Below are 18,799 nucleotides of genomic sequence, written 5' to 3' on the forward strand. Positions count from 1 at the left end.
GAAAGTGATGACAGCTGATCTTACTGCACCATACGCATTAAAACTGCAATGAGCAGCATTCAAAATTTGAGCACTGCTTAGCAAATTTAATTTGATAAAGAAGAATCAGGATTACAGATCAGCCTACTTCACCTTGATTTATATTTTCAGATTACTTACGAGCAAGTAAACTTAAAACCAGACATGAACTTTATACCTGCTCCTCAAACTTCACTTGAATTGTACCAAAATTGTGTAACATACGTATTCAAATATTGAGTTTTCCTAATTAGGTATTACCTCATACAAAGCAATCTTGATTTGCTCATGATATTTTCCCAATATTTTGGTATGAAATTATTCCTGAGGAGCTTTCTGTTAGGCCTGTGTTTGCATTATCCTTGTCTGTGCTTTTGTTTTTAAAGAGGGGAGTCATAAGCTTGTGACATAGAAGGAAAATATGAAACACTTTGACAGGGACACTAATCAGAGGACAATGACACAGGGACATGCCATGGTACACACTGCTGTGTCCCTTGGGCATAACCTCAGTGATCTCTTCTGTTTGTTAGATGACGTAAACACCCATTTATCTGTCTTCTATACAGAAAACAGTTATAATGAATGGAAGATGCCTTTCACAGCAAGCCAGAGGCCACTGTAGAAACAACTTTGTGATGAATGATTTCCCAGTGTTAGTTCACACAACAACTCTGTAGTCAGTTAGAAAAACATTTCAAAAAAGCCTAAAAAGAAGGCTCCTGAATGCAGTTTGTAAGAAAAAAAAAACCAACTCAGTTCTTACAAAAGGGTACAAAGAGTTATTCTCCTGACTTTCATAGGGGCAAAATCTCAAGCATTCAAAACAAATTCAAAAATGCGCTGTTCCTCCTGCATTTTATGTGGAGATGTGACCTATCTGTAATTATACAATACACAAGATCTATTATACTGATTAGATCTAAGGGCATAGTCCTCATTCCTCTCAGCTCAAACAATGAGATTTTTATGTGGGGCATAAGAGAGAGGGAATATTAATTTTCAAAAGCAAAAGATAAGCAGGGCCAAGCCAGTCTTAAAAATGCAGATCAGACTGGTGATATGTATTTGCAGTATTTCATCAAATAAGGGGAAAGGAAACATCAGTATAGGTACTTGTCACCAGCAAAAAGCTCTCTCAGGGTCTCAGTAATGAATTGCTATCACAGTGAGCCCACAAAAGTACATGGCACTAATGCCTGTATTAAGAGAAATTAGGTATCTTGTTCTAGGGCAGTTCCATCACAGGAGCTACCTTGACTAATGGATCAATTACCTCTTTCTGCACAAACCTCTGGAACCCACAGGTTATGACTTCTGCCGCGTTGTGCACAGTGAGGAACACCGGGATTGGCTGCCAGGGGGAGAGAACAAAAATGCTCAAATCAACCCAGAGCAGTCACACACATAGGAAGGGGCACTCCCCCTAGAAACAGCTGCCCCACATGTCTGGGGTTTGGGGTTTTGTTTTTGAAGCTGTAAACCCACGCCACATCACCTAGAAGAGACTTAACCCGTTCCAATCACTAGCACATGGGCACAGGCATCTTTAAATGCAGACCCCCCTGCAGACCTGCTTGCTGCGTCTCCCACTGCTGAGTGCTCAGTCAGTTTGTTTGTACCCAGCTACCCCAGGGAGATTTGCTCCAGGTTTCAGTCTCTAGTCTTCCCTCTCTGATCCAGGAGCTTCAGCCTCCACAGCAAACAGTTCTCATTTGTTGTCCCATCTCTGTCTGCCGGTACTAAGAATACAGTGCAACTCCTAGCAACAGATTTGTGGGCAAGACAATTTTAGGTGATTGCTTTCAGTTACTGCTAGGAAGAGCTGCCCAAAATTAGGATAGAAATGCAATAGTTCGTACACAATGATGTTGAAATTATACCCACTGAGGTATCTGGACACCATCCCAACATGAAATCATTAAGAAACAAACCCCAATGATAACAATAATGAATCAAACACCCATTGCCCCAGGCAAACCCAACCAGAATTAGTGGTTCATAATACTTCCTCCTAATCAGTTCCATGGACTCTCAGACAGCTGAAGCAGAAGCAATTCTCTACTCTGATTAAGATAATCTAAAGACTAAGCCATTTTAGGAAGCAGTATTTCCCCACTCATATATGGTATTTAAATCACAGTAGCAGAGAACGGATTAATTTCTCAGTAATGTCCAAACTTTTAAGTACCAGGTGATATAAGCAGCAAATATCTCTCAAATATGACTTTGCATATTTTTTGTACTTTTCTTTTCTTTACATGTTAGAGAAAAGAAGCCAGACAAGCCTTGCTGATTAAACATTTTAAGTCATAATGACAACTGGGGTGGGTCCATAGTCTCAACAGTTGCGCCAAAATAAGAATGGAAATCACACAAACAAAACTGGCATTAAGTTGTTGGACCCAGCTTCACTGGCGCTGAAAACCACTTCTCAACCCTGTTGCTGGATAACTGAGAACATAAATCCAGAAGTATTAAACATAAAAGTACTCTGAGCTTGACACAGTAATAGGAAATACAATAAATACCCATAAACAAGGAAAGTTGACAGCAGAATTTACATTCTCTCCTTTGTGAAAGCCAATTTCTTGGGTTTTTCTTTCCTCCCTTCTGCTTTTGGCTCTTCCAAATGTGTTTTGGAGCCAACAATGGCTCCAGTTTGCCTAGCCCACTTAACCTTCTCCATATGTCTATTGCCTTTGATGCAAGTATTTCTTAAATTTGTGAGTGGGCTTAATGCTTATGAAAAGAAAGGTTTACTGGTTGGGCAGGCAGGGTGAATACACTCTGAACAAATTTGCTCTCATGGCTCTTCATGCTTTTTTTTAATCATCACAGTCCAGTGCTAAGCAGTCCTCCTCCAGTTCTAGCCCTGAATCCTTGGTCTGGGGAGATTGCCAGCACCTCTAGGAAGAGGCACAAACAGAGATTAAAGTTGTAGCTTTGCCAGTATACAGGAGTGTTTGAAAGTAGGTCCCCTTGGATTTGATAATAAAAGTACACATAATTTCTGCTTTAGAAATAAACCCACTTAATTAAAATATGCTGTTGAGATGAGCCAATTTAGTTATGAGTTTGGGAGAGTCCACTTTCATTTTCAGTGTGTCATAAAATTGTCGTAGACAAAGTTATTGTAAGTAAAGCTTCTACATAGGATTGAATTTAGCCCCACTGCAATAATAATTATGGCCTAAGACTGCTTTTCATTTTGTCTTGCCTAGTAAAATGGCCACAGAATTAGATCTCTAAATCCCCATTCATGCACAACAAAAGCCTTTAAGAAATGTGAGATGCTCCTTAAGAAAGGTTTGGGATACAAATCAAAACCCTTCACAGCCCTTCTGCCACTCCAGTGCAGTTCACTCATGAATGACCAGAGCAGAAACAGGAGGCAAATACAGTAACTTGCAGGATGACCAGGAAGTAAGAAATAACAGAGAGGATGTGATTCTTATCTTCACCACCATCCAGGTGAGCAAGGAGAAAAGAGGCTGCTGCCCAGGCTTTATTGGTGCTTCCAGACAGGGCTTTCCTTATGGGACTTTGCTTACCTTACACTAAAGAAGGCAAGTGGAACTTCCTTTGACAAGGAAGCAAGAGGAAGTAAATGCAATCATACTGAGAGAGAACTGATCTGGGAGCATGAGGCTTCTAAACACATGCCTTCCCAAGATTATTTGTGTCCAAGATAAGGCCCCCAACCTTGCTTACAAGGACAGAGACCTCCTGTTCTTTTCTGCTGTATCTCTCTACTGGGATTTTCAAGGGATCGCTGCAATCAGAATCTGGTAAAAAAAGTCCCTTTTGATTCTGCTTAGGGCTAAGGAGGTGACAGGGGCAAGCTGGCTCTGGAGCTACATTAAGATACATTGACAGAATGCAGAAGGGAACTAGTGCAGAATCTGAGCTTGCAGACTGCACAACAGCAGCAAAATATTGTTATTTTTAAAAACTAAATGCCACCAATTTATTTTACTTTATTAGGGAAGACTATATAATTTCAGCATAAAGCATTCTAGTTTCATGAAAGGAGATTTGACATTCTGTAAACATTTGGTAAATGACTGTGATGCAAATGAATCCTAAAATGGAGTAATCTAACCCTTCCCATAATCTCTTTCCAACTTTCTATTTATTTTTTCAAATCCTGCAAAGAATCAAAACCTTCTCATTGAAACAGTCTTCATCAGTTTCCTGGAAGGATTTCCCACAGATCCCACAAACCCATTCCTCCTTTTGCAAAGTTACAGCTACTGATTTCTTCAGCTTCTTCCCTACCTGTACAATTCAGACCACTGAGGATCTGTTCAGTAAAACACTAAGTGCTCTGTAGAGATGCTGAGTTCTTCAGACTGTCACAGAGATGCTTTTTGATGCTTAGTAGGATTGGACCACTGCATTAGTTTCGCTAACAATGGATCTATTATTTAAAGTCCTCCTCCCTCCTTCTCCCTCAACCCAGGAACAGCATTAAACACCATGTATGAAGGGAATGGTCTTTGTTTACAAAGCAGAGGTAATAAAGAGCTGACTTCTACTGGTTTGTTTCTTACCAGTCTAGACAGTGCCCTGGAGCCAGCATAAATAATGCCCACAAAAAGTACTGATGCAGGAAGCCATGACAGGATTTCAGACCTGTGAAAGCAATTAAAATCCCATTATTTCACCACATTCTGTTTACAAACAGAAAGCAACCATTGCTTGCAATGAATGTAATAATACATATATATGTCCATTAATTTCAAACATGTGTACGTTAAAGTCAGTATCTGATTGCTCAGTATTCTTCCCATTTACTAAGGAGTCCAAATTAGAAATGATTCATTTTGTCTAATCCAAGAGAGGAACTACCTACAGATATATTTTCTTTGTTTTACTCTTTCCCTGGCTCCTCTATCTCCAAAATCACGCTGGTTTTTGGGGTTTTTTCCTCTCTTAGAAATGACTGCCATTGGTATTAAAGGAAAGACATTTCAACTAATTTCCTTGATGTTCTGTGAAAGGAATGAAACCCAACAAATGAAGGCATAAAATGGCTCACTTGCACAGACAGCACACATTTTCACTACCTACAAATACACTGGGCCACCCACACATTCATCTCTCAGCCAGATTTACAAAGAGATTCTTCCTAAAGATCAGGTTGTCTCTGTGGAAGTCTATCTCTTGAGATTTCCTAATCATATTCCTTTGACTAAGCCAAACTCCTAGAGGCAGTTTGACAACTAATGGAGGAATGAAGTCATCAGATTGATCTGAATAATTTTTTTTAACCATGGTTACTGCAGTAGGGTCAGGTTTCAGTTCTGAGAGGGGCTTCAGAACTTGCATTTCTCTTATTTTTGATCTTGTTACTTGAGGGGAAAAAAGGGGACAGGTAGGTGGTAAATTTCAAAGAGAATAATGTAAGATTTTTGGCAAGGGAAGAAAGCAGTAGCTGTGAGGTAAAGGCCTGAATCAAGGGCTTCCCAGGACTGAAGACATGGCTGCCCCATTCACTCTTCCCAACCTTGGAATTAAAGTGGAGAAAATGTTAATGGGCAGGGCTAGTTCTCAAAACAAAACCAAAGTGCTTGTTCTCAAAACAAAACCAAACTCCTTAGTTTGCATTACACTTCCAATTAACATGCAAGACTTAAATGTAATTGTAGATACTGGTACACCAGCACATTTCATGGAACACAAGAAAACAGACCACTAAACAATGAAATCAGAACAGTATGAATAAAGATAAAACATGCACAAAGATTCATGTAATCACAGAAAAGGGAAAAACCATAGATACCACATTTCCTCCGTTATTATACATAAAATTTTCCAAGACAACAAAAACCCTGGGTCAGAAAAATAATGTTTAAAACCTTCAACTGGCATAAATATTTGCCCTGGGTTTTCTTGACTGGTCTCCATAAATTTTTATAAAAACATTGTTCCTTTTGAGGTTATTGACTTCAACTGGAATCTCATCAAGTCCAAGATCTAATACTGTCATACCTCATTACCAACGAATTCACATCAGACACCAACAAAAATACCCCTGCACTATTGGAACAGCAACAAATTGAAGAAAGGGGGAGGGCAGAAAAGAAAGTGGCTCTGGGAAGATAAAAGGAACACACAATAAAAACCAAATTTTCATTTAGAACATAAAAATACCACTCTTTCATGTTCCCCACCACTAAATTGTAGGAATCCCAAATATGTCTTCATCTCCAATGCAATTCTGCGAAGTGCAATGGAAAAGGACTTCAGATGCTTTTTCCATGATGTAAGTAAGGGTAGAATTTTATGCTGCCAAGTGGGAATTTCAGGACTGAAAAAGAATGCACGGATGTTTGATGTAACGTGTCAGCATCAACAATCTGTCTTATATGTAAACCAATTAGCAGCTTCTCCTGTTGGCAATACACTGATGTACATGAAAAGTAGGAAGAGAAATTATGAGTTTGTGGTTGTTGTAGGGCTAAATCCAAATCCCATGATAGGCAATGGGTAGGTTCCCCCAAACAACACTTACAGAAAGGCTCTGAGCTGCTGCTTAGATATGGGTGAAATGCAGCACTGCAAGAGATGCCAATCAGAACACATCAGACTTATGTGCCTACAAGGATTAGGCAGAAGCTGGGCAGCAGACTGGAAGCATTATGCAGATGCTGCATGTTCCTCTGTGTTCCACAGAGCCCTTGTTTTGGATAAAAAAAAAAAAAAGCTTTGCAGACAGCCAACATTTGCTGTAAAGAAGCAAAGAGAGAAAGTTCCTTATAGTATGTCCTGGGGGGAAGCAGAGGCAAAGCAGGTTATCCATAAAACCTGAGTGAGATTACTCTAAATAATAAGTTTTTATTTGGTCTTTATAGTGAGGTTAGTATTCTGGACTTTAGACAAAGGGCAATGATCTCTATGTAACAACTTAATTCTGCTGAGACCCTTTGGGATAACATGAACTGGCTCAGAAAGTATATGAGATCAGGCCATGTGACACAAAAAATGGAGACTTTGTGGACATAAACAAACAAATGGATGGCAGTTTACTATTTGAAGCATGATGAGACTGACTGAAGACTGGGTACGATATTCCTAAGTATCCTACACATAGACAAAACCCTCCCCTCTAACCAACAGATAGATTCAGAGACATATTTTGTAAGGGGAGACAGAAATGTCCATATCCCAGTAGTAGCATAAAAATCACCTTTGCACGTTATGCTTGTTTGCTTGTTTATTGATGAGTTTTTTTCTTGGTAATGCTTTGGACATTTAGAGGGTTTCTATGTTTGGGTTTTCAGGCTGCTTTTTATTTGGCTTTGATTTTTTTTTTTTTTTTTAATACAGGAGATGTTACAAATCCACCTCTGCACAGCAATAACGCATGTGCCTAATCTTTGTGAAGAAAGGCAGCTTTAAACTCCTGCTTAAATAGCTGGATGAATTATAGGCAAAACATGTAAATTAATTCTGCTTGTTCTATTCAGTCTATTCTAGAATAGGTATCCTGTATAAATCAAGCTAACGAAGAGGTTTCTCAAGAGGGATTTCAACCCTTTTCCCTACAGTGTGCTGACATCTAGTGGCCTCCAGTCTCCAGGGTCAAAATATGACAAATTTTTCATCCAAGCCTTTCTTAGATAAAAACAACCTCTTCAACATCAGCGAGTGGTTCTTGTCTTCTATTTTCTTTAATGTCATCCCAGGTTTTGAAAAGAAAAAAGTCTCTTTTCCAAGCTGGGAAAAAAAGATTCAACATCTTCAATTTCATAATTTAAAGCAGAAGTAATCATAAGTGTAGAAAAGCTGAACTATAAAAGGACTTTACTGATGGCTGTATTCTTTTAGATTGTTTTGTGATGACAAAATCTGCATAAACAACATAAATTTGATATTAATATATATATATGTATCAAAGTAACTGGCAGTAAAGCAAGGTTTGGACCCTAATCCTGTCTCTGCCAAAGTCATTGACAGCTTTTATGATATCCTCAGTTTATTGCAGCTATAAAACAGGAAACTGAATTCTGTTTTCATTTACGACCTCACTTATATTTCCATAGTGATGTAATCACTTGTATGGACATGAAAACAGAACACAGCCTGGTTTTTCTGACATACTCACAGGATTTCATTGCAAGTGAGGAAATTCAATTTTTCAAGCCAACTGTCTGAATCTCAAACAGAAAATTCATCAGTTGTCACTTGCTAATACAGAATCACTGAGAAAATGTTACATTAGATGGGGTGTCTGGCAGTCATTTAGTCCAAACTCTCCCAGCTTCAGAGTCAAGTCACATTACTCAGGTCATTGCCCAGGAAGGTTTTTAGTATCTCCTGAGATAAGATCCAATGATTGCTGTGGGCATACACCTTCTAAATGACACCATTTTGCACAATGAAAAAGATCCTGCATTCCATACTGCAGAATGGATCCACCTGAGCAGAGTAAAGCATGACAACTCTTCTGAATTGTGCTGTCACACTCAGTTCAAGCAGATGATCTTTGTCTACAAAGCACTATTTAATTTGGAGTTTTATTGTTAACATCAGTTAGGAAAAGGCAAATGATCCCCATTTATGTGACGCAGCTCTCAGAAAAAGGCAGATCACGTTTGTAGACTTCACAGCCCTGAGGGTTTTGCAGAAGATTGTGTCAGTGCTCTTAACTAGGTTTTTAAACATTTTTAAACATTACCAAGGTTTCTCTTACAATACTAAGAAACAATCCAGGGTAGAGATTGTTTCTTAGGGACAGGTGTTTGGATAAGACATCCTTATTGTTTTCACTATGGGCTTTTTGGTTAAATTAAATCCACTTTATAAAAGTGGTTGGTTTAAATGTGTGTCATTGAACACCCATTTAACTAAAATGTGAGTTCTCTTCTACATCTGTGAAGCAGAACACCCACACTCCCACTTATATCAAACTCTATTTTAGCCAGTTAATAACATCCATGAGCAACTTAACTACGTTGTAATCCAGCTACAGAAAAGAAGTGTTTGGCAGATACCAAAAAACCTTCAGTACCTTGAACACAAGTTTATCTCCACCCAGCCCAGCTTCCAGGAGATGTGAAGCAGAAGTCCACCCACCAATGTTTGCCACCTGAAACAGAATGACACTAGGAAATAATATGTGAGGCCTAGGGAATATGCACAGAAAAGTTAGAATAAGTAGCAAGTAATGCACACCAATTTCTTTTACGCTTTAAAATAAGTTATCGGCTTTCCTCTTCCTTAAGCTAGTGGTTTTCAGAGAGGTGTTCCATGTTCCTTGGGTGAAAATCCTTGAATATCTACCACAGTTCAGACAGAGATATCGTATTATAATGTTAAATGACATTAACATCCATAACAGATATAGAAGTGGGCTTATTTATGACTCCCATTCATTACAATGCATTTAAGTAATATTTAAAATCGTTCTCACACATGCACAAATAAACAAATATTCACTCTATGCAGCACTAGTGCATAGTGGTAAATATTCAATGCTACTATCACAACTCACTTCACCTTTTTTTGGATGAAGAGCACATGAGAGTTTAAAAGCCAGGTTTCCCTGACATTTGCTGCATGTTTGACTATGCTCTATCCAAGCCAGTGGTGAAATCCCATCTGCTTCATCGTGAAAAATTTCCTCTTCTCTCAGGTTTTAAGGACAGAAGTTTGTGACAGTTTCAGATGCTCAGGACTATGCAGTTTAGTCTTAGATTATACAGAGAACAAACCCAAGGACAATGAACAGTAACAGCATAAACTGAGAATTACATTCATTTCCTCTTTCCTCATCTGTCACAGGTCTAAATGAAAGTGCATCTGAGCCACTAAAAAAATTCCAAGGAAAGGTCACTTTTAAAAGCCAGAACTTAGGGAAAAGTATTAATATTATGCTAATATTAAGATATCAAATGCATTTCCAAACAATAGAAAAAGGTAATAACTGTGGTAATACATATGCCATAAGGAGGTTGCTTGCCATTGAAATACACTTTTCTGTTGATTTATGTCTATTTTACACAAATTACTCAAAAGCCTCTCCCCAAATGATAAAAGCCTTGCGCAAGAGAGAATCTCTGTGTGTGTGCCAAAACTGAAGAAAGCATTATCTACTTGAGCTGAATAGATTCAAAGTAAGTGGAGATTCCCAAGGCAACTATTTCTAGAGTTGATTGTAGTCCTGGGACTGCAAGTCAGGCAAAAATGTAAGCTATGCTAAGCAGCAGAAGAGGAAGTAAAGATACCCAGTGTCTGCAGATTTTAACACAATCTCAAAAATGGGGGAAGTCTTGTCTCTAAGAGGCCAGATTTTCACTAAATGTCTCATCAGCAGCATTGATGGTATATATGGACATTTGTCAAAACATTAAATTTTTAATTACAGTCATTGAGATATGATAGTGACTTGTGATGCAGACTTACAACCAAAGCTAAGCAGGAAAAGAAGGCTAAGCATGCTTTTCTCTAGAACAGCAAAAGAATGCACCATGAATACACATTTTCCACATTTTCCTCTCTTCCAAAGAAGAGAGGTTGTACTGTAATTGCTACTTTTCTATGCTGAAGCTTAGGATTTTAAGGAAAATGAGAAATTATGGACTCTACGTATCTCAATTACATCACTTCCACGATGTTTAAAAATTAACCAAGATACATTAATGAATGCTTTATTAAGGCTTCATGAAGCATGATCTCTAGACAGCAAAAGCCAGTAAGAACAAGAAGTAGTAAAGTTAGCTTCAGCATGGAACAGCAGGATGTTAAAGTCATTTTTCAGACCACAATTCTTGAAACCATACTTACCCTTGAAAAAGGGTAGGGTAGGTAAATTGCAGGACAGACAGGACATACTGGAAAACAAATAGCAAATTAATGGACATCAAACACCTACAGTTCATAATATTAACAAACAATCACAAACAACAAAACAAAAACAAGAAGTTCTCATTTGGCTTTATTTTGGTAGAAAAGACAAAAGAATGTTTAGTAATTTCACTTGTGGTGTATTTCCTCCCCCTTCCCTCATAGGGCTGCACTATGATCTCTGAAATGCTTGACAGGCCTCAATCTCAATGAACAGCACCTGGGCTAAGTTCCACCTGAGCTCATCAAGAACACTGTTGGCTCTCAGGAACTTAATGCTGTCCAGTGAGCTCCTGCTTTTTAACACACAGCCTTGGAGATTAATTTTTCTTGCCTGAATAAGAACCCAAGTAGAACAACATTTTTATTATTGAACTTTCAAATAATGTTACCAACCTGCATTGAGGCCAGGAAGGAAAATCACTTCATCTAAACCCAACTCTCTTGTGATCCTATAAAGAGCAGTCCTGATACCCTTTAAGCTCTCCTGGATCACAGCAGGATGCAATCAGCATCCTCCCTCTGAGTGGGACACCTCTCAGAGCCAGCTGGTTTGCTACGCTTGGAAGATCTCTGAAGGATGACGATGGATCCTGGGCTGATACCAACCACTACTCAAGACTCAACCTTTTGCTCATGAAGAAGATGCAAGGACATACAAAATGAGTACTTCACTGAATTTGAGGGGAATTTTTCCTGGGTATACCTTGTACATGTCCCTCTAGGTCTGAGTGTGTGTGAATGTGGATATGCTGTAGCAAATTCATTATGAATATTGCTCTCTTTGATTCTTAAGTACATCAGGTTTGTAAGTAAGATAGTCACTGTCATGCCTATATTAAATTCTATATTAATATTTTGTTAAATTGTTGAAATCAGGCTTTTGATTAAAAGCTGCTATGTTTAAGTGCTGCTATAACCTTTAGACTAAACCATTGATCAAATCTGGAGTTAAGTGAGTCACCCCAGGACAACCATGAATGCTGTGACTCAGTGACTTATTCCCTTTCCCGTTCTTACTTCCATACAGATAATTTTTGGTTTATTGATTTTTAGATTGATTGATTTTAGTTTGATTTTTCTCTGTCTGCTTTAACCATCTAATAATGATGGCATAGATGTAATGATGTAGTAATGCAATAATGATGTGACATTGTTATAATGTAGTATTGATGGCAGTAGAATGAACTTCACCAACAAACTTTATTGCCATTTCACTTTAATATTAAATCTGCTTTTGCCCATCCCTTTGCTGGTGATTCTCTGAGTGACCTAAATCACTCATTCATGACACTTCTCATGCCAGAACTCTTGGATGCTGCCTCAGTCACTGTGGAAAGTAACAGACACTAAAGGACATGAGGCATGGAGTGGACACACTGAAAAATGGAAAAGGCTGTCATCTGAACTGCACTTTCACTTTCTGAACACAGTCCATACATCATACTGAATGGAAAAGGATTAACAGGAACAAAAAGCCATGAGCACCAGTCAATTAAAATCATATCATACCATACAGGCAATCTTTGGCAGAACCAAGAGCAATAATCTAAGCATAATTGTCTCCTTACGGCTAATGTATCTTACAGATTTAACATTCTGCTTACACATTGTGTAAAAATATTAGGCAGCCCATAAAGGCCATCAGAGATGTAATACATGGGGATAAAAGGCAAAATCTGTGTCATTGCTTTAGCCTGCTTTGTCTGGGCCTGCATGTATGAATGCTAGTGTCTCTTCACACTAAATATGTATATATGCAAATGTGAGGCACAAATACATGCCTTCCAGGTCTAACACCTTCCCACGATGAAGTAGATAAATACCACTTCTGCAAAGGAGAAGAATGATTGAATCTTCCTCAGAGGAAATGAAAGGTACCTGCTGTTCCTTCCAGGAGCCAGCAGAAGCTGTCAAGGGCAAAAAGAGAAGCTGACAGCTTTCAGCAGAGAGAAAACTGTGCCGAGCACCTTGCAAGGTCCAGTTTTCAGGTTTGTGAGGTGTCACTAAGAAGGTGGCATCAGTATACAGAGACAAGGCATGTTGACTCACAACAAGTCCTCTTAGACAGCTGTCAGAAATGCCGCATGCATTTTAAATCAGGATGATCTACCTACACATCTGTACCCCTGCCTGCATTTGCACACCACCTTCAACAAGTGAAATGTCTATATTCTGTCTATTTTAAACTTTATTACGCTAAAGCCTACATGCAGGTCTGCAAATGGAGGCCCTATGTCAATGTCCCTTATGACTTCCCCTCAATCACAGTTAAGCCAAATAAATACCTTTCCTAATCCATGATGCAACCTGGCAGCTCTTTTAGCCCCTTTCTATTTAACTAATCACTGCTCCCAGCAGTCTGTCAAATCAAGTGCATTATCTCTCCCTACCAGTTTGCTTCATGTCTGGACTTCAGTCTACTTCTGAGCATCCTTAATGGCAAATATATCTTGGAACCACTGGCCAATTCCCAGAAAAGATTTCATTTTCACCTCTTAAATGCTGCTTTTCTCTAAACCTCCCTCAGAATATTCATACCCTGATTGTTTCACCAATATTTTTTTCTTTCAGAAATCTGCACTAGAAATACAGACATGCTCTCTGACAAACAGGATAGCATGGAGTAGTTACTCTAACTCCTCCTCCCAGAGTGAAAAAACTACTTTCAAAGTACGCTTAAATTATACAATTTTATTCACAATGTGGCCATCTTCAGCTTACTTCTTACACTTAGACACTTCAGCAACACTAATATGAAATTGTTACACAATGGAAAACAAAGTTCTTGTCCTTAATGTGTGTGTTAATTAAGCAAAGGAACAAAGTTGCCATGGAAGTTAATATTTGTTTCACTTCTAAAATAATACTTTGAATATTTCACATTTTCCCCTTGGATAGTTGATATCATTGTTCCAGTTAACAGATCTGCTTTTGGGAAAGAGCGCAATTGCCATACACTTCATAATGAAATATATACAGCATCAGCAATACTTTCAGTGCAGCATAACTTCTGGCTCTCTAACACTTCATTCATTGCAACGATATGATGTCAACCTCCTTGCTCTCCTAAACAAGACAATACTGGAACTCATTTCTTGTGGAAGGGTAAAGCTGTCACACACTGAGCAGCTTTAACTGTTCAGTGTGTGACAGCACCCTATCCGCAGTTTGGGGAGCACACAGGGATGGGCGGCTGGCCGGGGTGCCACGGACTTTTTCACTTCTGGGGCAGTCCCGTCCGGGAAGAGTTGCTCCTCCGGCTCTCCCTGAGCAGGGCAGGGAAAGCACAGGGCACAGTCTCTCCTCTTTCTCCTCCTCCCGCCCCTGGATCCTGCACTTCCCTGGCCCCCGCTCCCGCAGCCCGACAGCCGGCGCCCCCCCCCTCCTCCCTGCGCCCCGCCCGGCCCGTCCGAGTGCGGGGCGGCCCCGCGCCCGCGCTCACCTTGTTGGTGAAGCTGGAGGCCAGGTAGAAGAGGCAGAAGGCGAGCCCGCCCGCCGGCCTCTTCAAATACATCGGTCAGCGCGGGCGCGGCGGGCGGCGGCCATCGGCCGGGCCGGGGACACGTAGCCTCAGCGGGCGCCGCCTCTGCGGGGCCGCTGCTGCCGCCCGGCGGCCGTGCCGGGCCCAGGGCGGCCGGAGCGGCCGCAGCCCGGGCACAGCCGAGGCCCAGGCGGCGCCGCCGAACGGTGACCGGCAGGGGAGGGAAGACATTATCCCCTCTCCTCTGCCTTGTGAGACCCCAGCTGGAGTGCTGCGCCCAGCTCCGAGGCGCTCGGCACGGGAAGGACCTGTTAAATAAAGCAAGTCCACAGGTGGGAGGCAAAGATCATCACAGGGCTGGAGCACCGCTCCTGCGGAGACATGCTGAGAGAGTCTGGGATGTTCAGGCCGGAGAAGGAAGCGCTCTGGAGGGACCTTATACCAGCCTCTTAGTACCTAAAGGAGAGCTGCAAAGGGACTTTTTACATGGGCATGTAGCGGTAGGGGGAATAACTTTAAACTGAAAGAGGGCGGATTTAGACTAGATGTAAGGAAGACATTTTTTATGGTGAGGGTGGTGAGATGCTGGAACAGGTGGTGGACACACCATCCCTAGAAGTGCTCAAAGCCTGGCTGGACGGGGCTCAGAGCAACCTGATCTAGTTGAAGACATTTAGCAGGATGCCCTGCCCTGGAATGTGGTCAAGCAACTTGGACAAGGTGTTATTTATTTACAAGGCTATTAGTCCAGTGGTGGATTGAGAGAGGGCATCAAGCTGGTTTTGGTGTTGAATTCTGACAACAGTCAGACCCATCAACCCCCAAATTAGCATCCTGACAGTGAGGTAAAAATTTGGCAAACAAGCTGCTCAGCTGACCTGGAGATATATGAGTGGCAGTCAGTCACTGTACACTATAAAAGTCCAGTCCATTTCCATATGGTTAGGTTCTTCTACCATATCCTTTCTTGGAGTGTGTATGAAGATTCCTCCTTTGGATGGGGACACCCCTCAGAGTTAGTCCTTAAGGCCGAGTGAAAGAGATTTTGTCCATGGTCATTGGCATGGGTGAATAACATCAATGTCTGCTTTAATAACTATTTCTTTCTGCTAGTTTTATTTAGAATTGCTTTAATATAGTTGCTTTGATAGACTGCACTGTACCATCCTATAATAGTAGTTGTATCTTCTATAGTGTGTAGTAAGTAATTCTGAGTAAGATCTCCTTGTCTAATAATTTATCGTAATATTCATTTTTATATAAGTAGATCTGGTTTATCATCATTTATCCTACAGGACAAAGTTGTACAAAACTTGAATCACACCTCTATAATTTCTTAAACTTAAACCACTGACTGTCTGAGGCTAAGATTAGATTCAGCTGCACCTTGGCTCCTCTCTGAGCAGGAATTTATAAAGCAAGGGGGTCCTTTCTGCACCTCATGGCTCAATGTGAGGGCTTCCCTAATAAACGCTGTCTGAAACTCACACTCATGACAAGAAGCCACTGCTTATTGCAGGAAGCTGGACTAGATGGCTAACTTTAAAGGCCCCTTCCAACCAACTATTCTATGATTCTATGATTCACTGGTGATGTGTGAACTATAAATATCCCAGACAGGTGAAAAGAAACGCCCTGTCAGGTCATGGTTACTGGGTGATCTTTTATTATGGCCTAGGTAAGCCTTGTTTTTCCCAGTCCTGGTATTAGCAAGGCCCTATCTTGGCAGCTCTTACCTTGACTTTGTTCAGGTAACACAAAGTACAGGGCCCTCCCTGTACACATACACCCTCTTTTTAGAGAACACAGCAAAGCAGCATAAATAAGGAACTTTATTTATGAGCATGGCTTAAACTAGGGAGGGAGGGAAGGAGGCACTAAGTGGTCAATTCCACTAAACGAGCCTGTCTAACCTGCTATGTTTAGCCTTTAAAGACAAGGTCAACAGAGTGCAACAGCTGAACAGCTGACCTACACCAAGATAAATTCAAGTATTTTGGTGCATCAGACGTGATCCTATCTGGTTTGTAAGGTAGTGGTCCAACACAGACATCAACTTCCAGTGCTGAAATGTTTGGTCCATCCAGGCTCACAGAGATCATTGATGAGCCACTGTAATGGATGTGTTAGAGATGGCAAGGTGAGTGATACAGCATTTTCACTTTGCACAGCACCTGTTTATGTACAAATGTCAAAAGTGTATTTGGCAAACAAAGGCACACTTTGCATTGTGCCACAAATTCAGCCTGTAAAGCTTTAAAAAAGAGTAAGTAAAGTTTATAGATATCTACAAAGACTAATGTAAGCATGCAGTAAGAGTACCTTTGACTTTTTATTACAGTGGGGTATCACTTTCATACAAAATATTACAGTGATATCTCTGAGCTTTTTGCAGTATTTCTTAATACAAGTGGGAGACTGGGGCAAAGATGGTATATTTTCTTACAGCCAAATACAGAAGCAGGTCTGAATTCTTGTATGCCACTCAGAGTGAGGGATTAAGAATGAAGATGTAAATTTCTGCTAATGTTGTTTATCAGGACTGACTTGAATTACATACAAAGTAATCACTATGCAGCTTTGGAATTATTTTGATAATATGAAGGGATGTTTCTGCTCTATCTAGATTTTTAACTTTTTATTGGGAGGTATGAACATGTTGCAAATTATTTTGTTTACACATCATTTCACAAAACATTTCTTTTTAATACAATTCAGTTCAAAGCTTGATCCATTCATATGAGAGGTCATGGGATCAAGGCCTAATCAGGAAATAGTTAAGAGACTAAAATAAAAGACTTATTTTTGAAAACTTAAAAAACTTAAAAACTTAATAACAAGACATTGGAAAGTTACTGTTCATGTCTTTCTGAATCAAAACCTACCAAAACCCATTTTCCTAATCAGTGTTTGTACAGCTGTGCAAGAATAATGATTTTTCCCAGGGCAGCGGGATATTGCTTTGATATTCTGCTCATATATAAAGCTGTTAATTTTAGACAAAGAAGATAGAGGGGAGCATGACAGTAATCTTCACACCCCAAAAGGCAGTTGCAAAGGAAAAGAAATAATCTCTTTTCACCAGGGCTAAGTGCAGAGAGGGTAAGAAACATGCTGGTACTGCATCACCAGACAAAGCCACTCTTGCCAGCATTTGGCAGTGCTGTGGTAGCCAATGAACCTGATGATCTTAAAGGTCTTTTACAACCTAAATGATTCTATGATCCTAAAATGCCTTCGTGGCACAAGCCTGTGTCATGCCTGCAGTTTGTGTGTTACAGCCTGGGTCCCTACCCTCTTCCACATGGTTTGTCTTTTAGCTAGGAACTTTCTGGGGTAATGAACTCTGGAACAGTGTCTTAGGAGATTGTAATGCATTACGTCATTGCAGATTGCTAAGGACAAATAAGAGGAACTTTGGCCGACGAAACTGATTCTTGCATGGCTGAGAATTGATATGAATGGCCTTTACTGGGCCTGCCTGGCAGTACAGGCTTTGCTAGATGTAAAACAGGGAACTTACTCCGAGCAGGCTGGGGGATGCCACAGAACCCCTTACAATTGCAGCCACCCAGCTTTCCAGGCTGGTTTTCAGATTATCAGCAGTGACTGTGACAGTGCATTTGTCTGACTGCAGACAGATACCTTCAACAGATGGTGATGAGCCAGCAAGAGGATTTCAAGGCATTACTTCCTTCCTTTAAGGAAACTTGCCCAAATAGACTTAATGTGTCATAGCAAAACATTATCCCATTGCTGTTGTCCTGGAAATAGGGCACTTTAGTCACAATACTATTTTCCAGATAAATATTACATATAAAATCGAGATGTAAAAGGCAGCAAGTCACATACAAAGTATTTCAACTTATATCTGCAGTGGCTTACAGGACTGGGATAAAATTTGTTTGTTTATAGTTTGGTTAATTTGTTGCAATTTTTTTGTGTTCCTTCAGTTACTTCCTGTAATAATTACAAATGCCAAATATTTCATTTCACAGAATCAGTTAGGTTGGAAAAGACCTCTGAAACCGAGTCTAATCTATGACCAAACACCAAGTAGACTAGACCATGGCACTGAGTGCCACATCCAGTCTTTCCTTAAACACCTCCATAAATGATTACTCCATCACCCCCCTGGGCAGTTTACTCCAATCTAATCACCCTTTCTGTGAAGAAACTCTTCCTAATGTCCAATCTAAACCTCCCCTGGCGCAGCTTGAGGCTGTGTTCTCTGGTCCTGTTGCTTGTTGCCCGGGAGAAGAGGCCGACCCCCGGCTGGCTCCAGCCTCATTTCAGTGGTCGTAGAGAGAGGTAAGGTCACTGCTGAGCCTCCTTTTCTCCAGGATAAACACCCCCAGCCCCCTCAGCCGCTCTCCATCGGACTTGTGCTCCAGACCCTTCACCAGCTCCGCTGCCCTTCTCTGCACTCCATTTCATCTATTT

The 18,799-nt window shown here is 40.5% G+C and overlaps 1 protein-coding gene across 2 annotated transcripts in view; it reads right to left on the reverse strand.

Moving 5' to 3' along the window:
* Window positions 1-14,495, reverse strand: part of TMEM241 (transmembrane protein 241) — a 54,863-nt gene extending 40,368 nt beyond the window's left edge. Inside the window, exons 1-5 of one of the 2 annotated variants that reach the window (XM_074549591.1) lie at window positions 14,318-14,495; window positions 10,813-10,859; window positions 9,038-9,115; window positions 4,575-4,656; window positions 1,295-1,372 (exon numbers count right to left, since the gene is read on the reverse strand). In XM_074549591.1, coding sequence (XP_074405692.1) covers window positions 1,295-1,372; window positions 4,575-4,656; window positions 9,038-9,115; window positions 10,813-10,859; window positions 14,318-14,389 — 357 coding nt within the window. In that variant the 5' untranslated portion in view covers window positions 14,390-14,495. The remainder of the gene's footprint in view (window positions 1-1,294; window positions 1,373-4,574; window positions 4,657-9,037; window positions 9,116-10,812; window positions 10,860-14,317) is intronic. The other variant, XM_074549582.1, reaches the window with a different exon arrangement.
* Window positions 14,496-18,799: the final 4,304 nt, after the last annotated feature.

The sequence above is a fragment of the Zonotrichia albicollis genome, chromosome 1, assembly GCF_047830755.1.
Source record: "Zonotrichia albicollis isolate bZonAlb1 chromosome 1, bZonAlb1.hap1, whole genome shotgun sequence".
NCBI classification, from domain to species: Eukaryota; Metazoa; Chordata; class Aves; order Passeriformes; family Passerellidae; genus Zonotrichia; species Zonotrichia albicollis.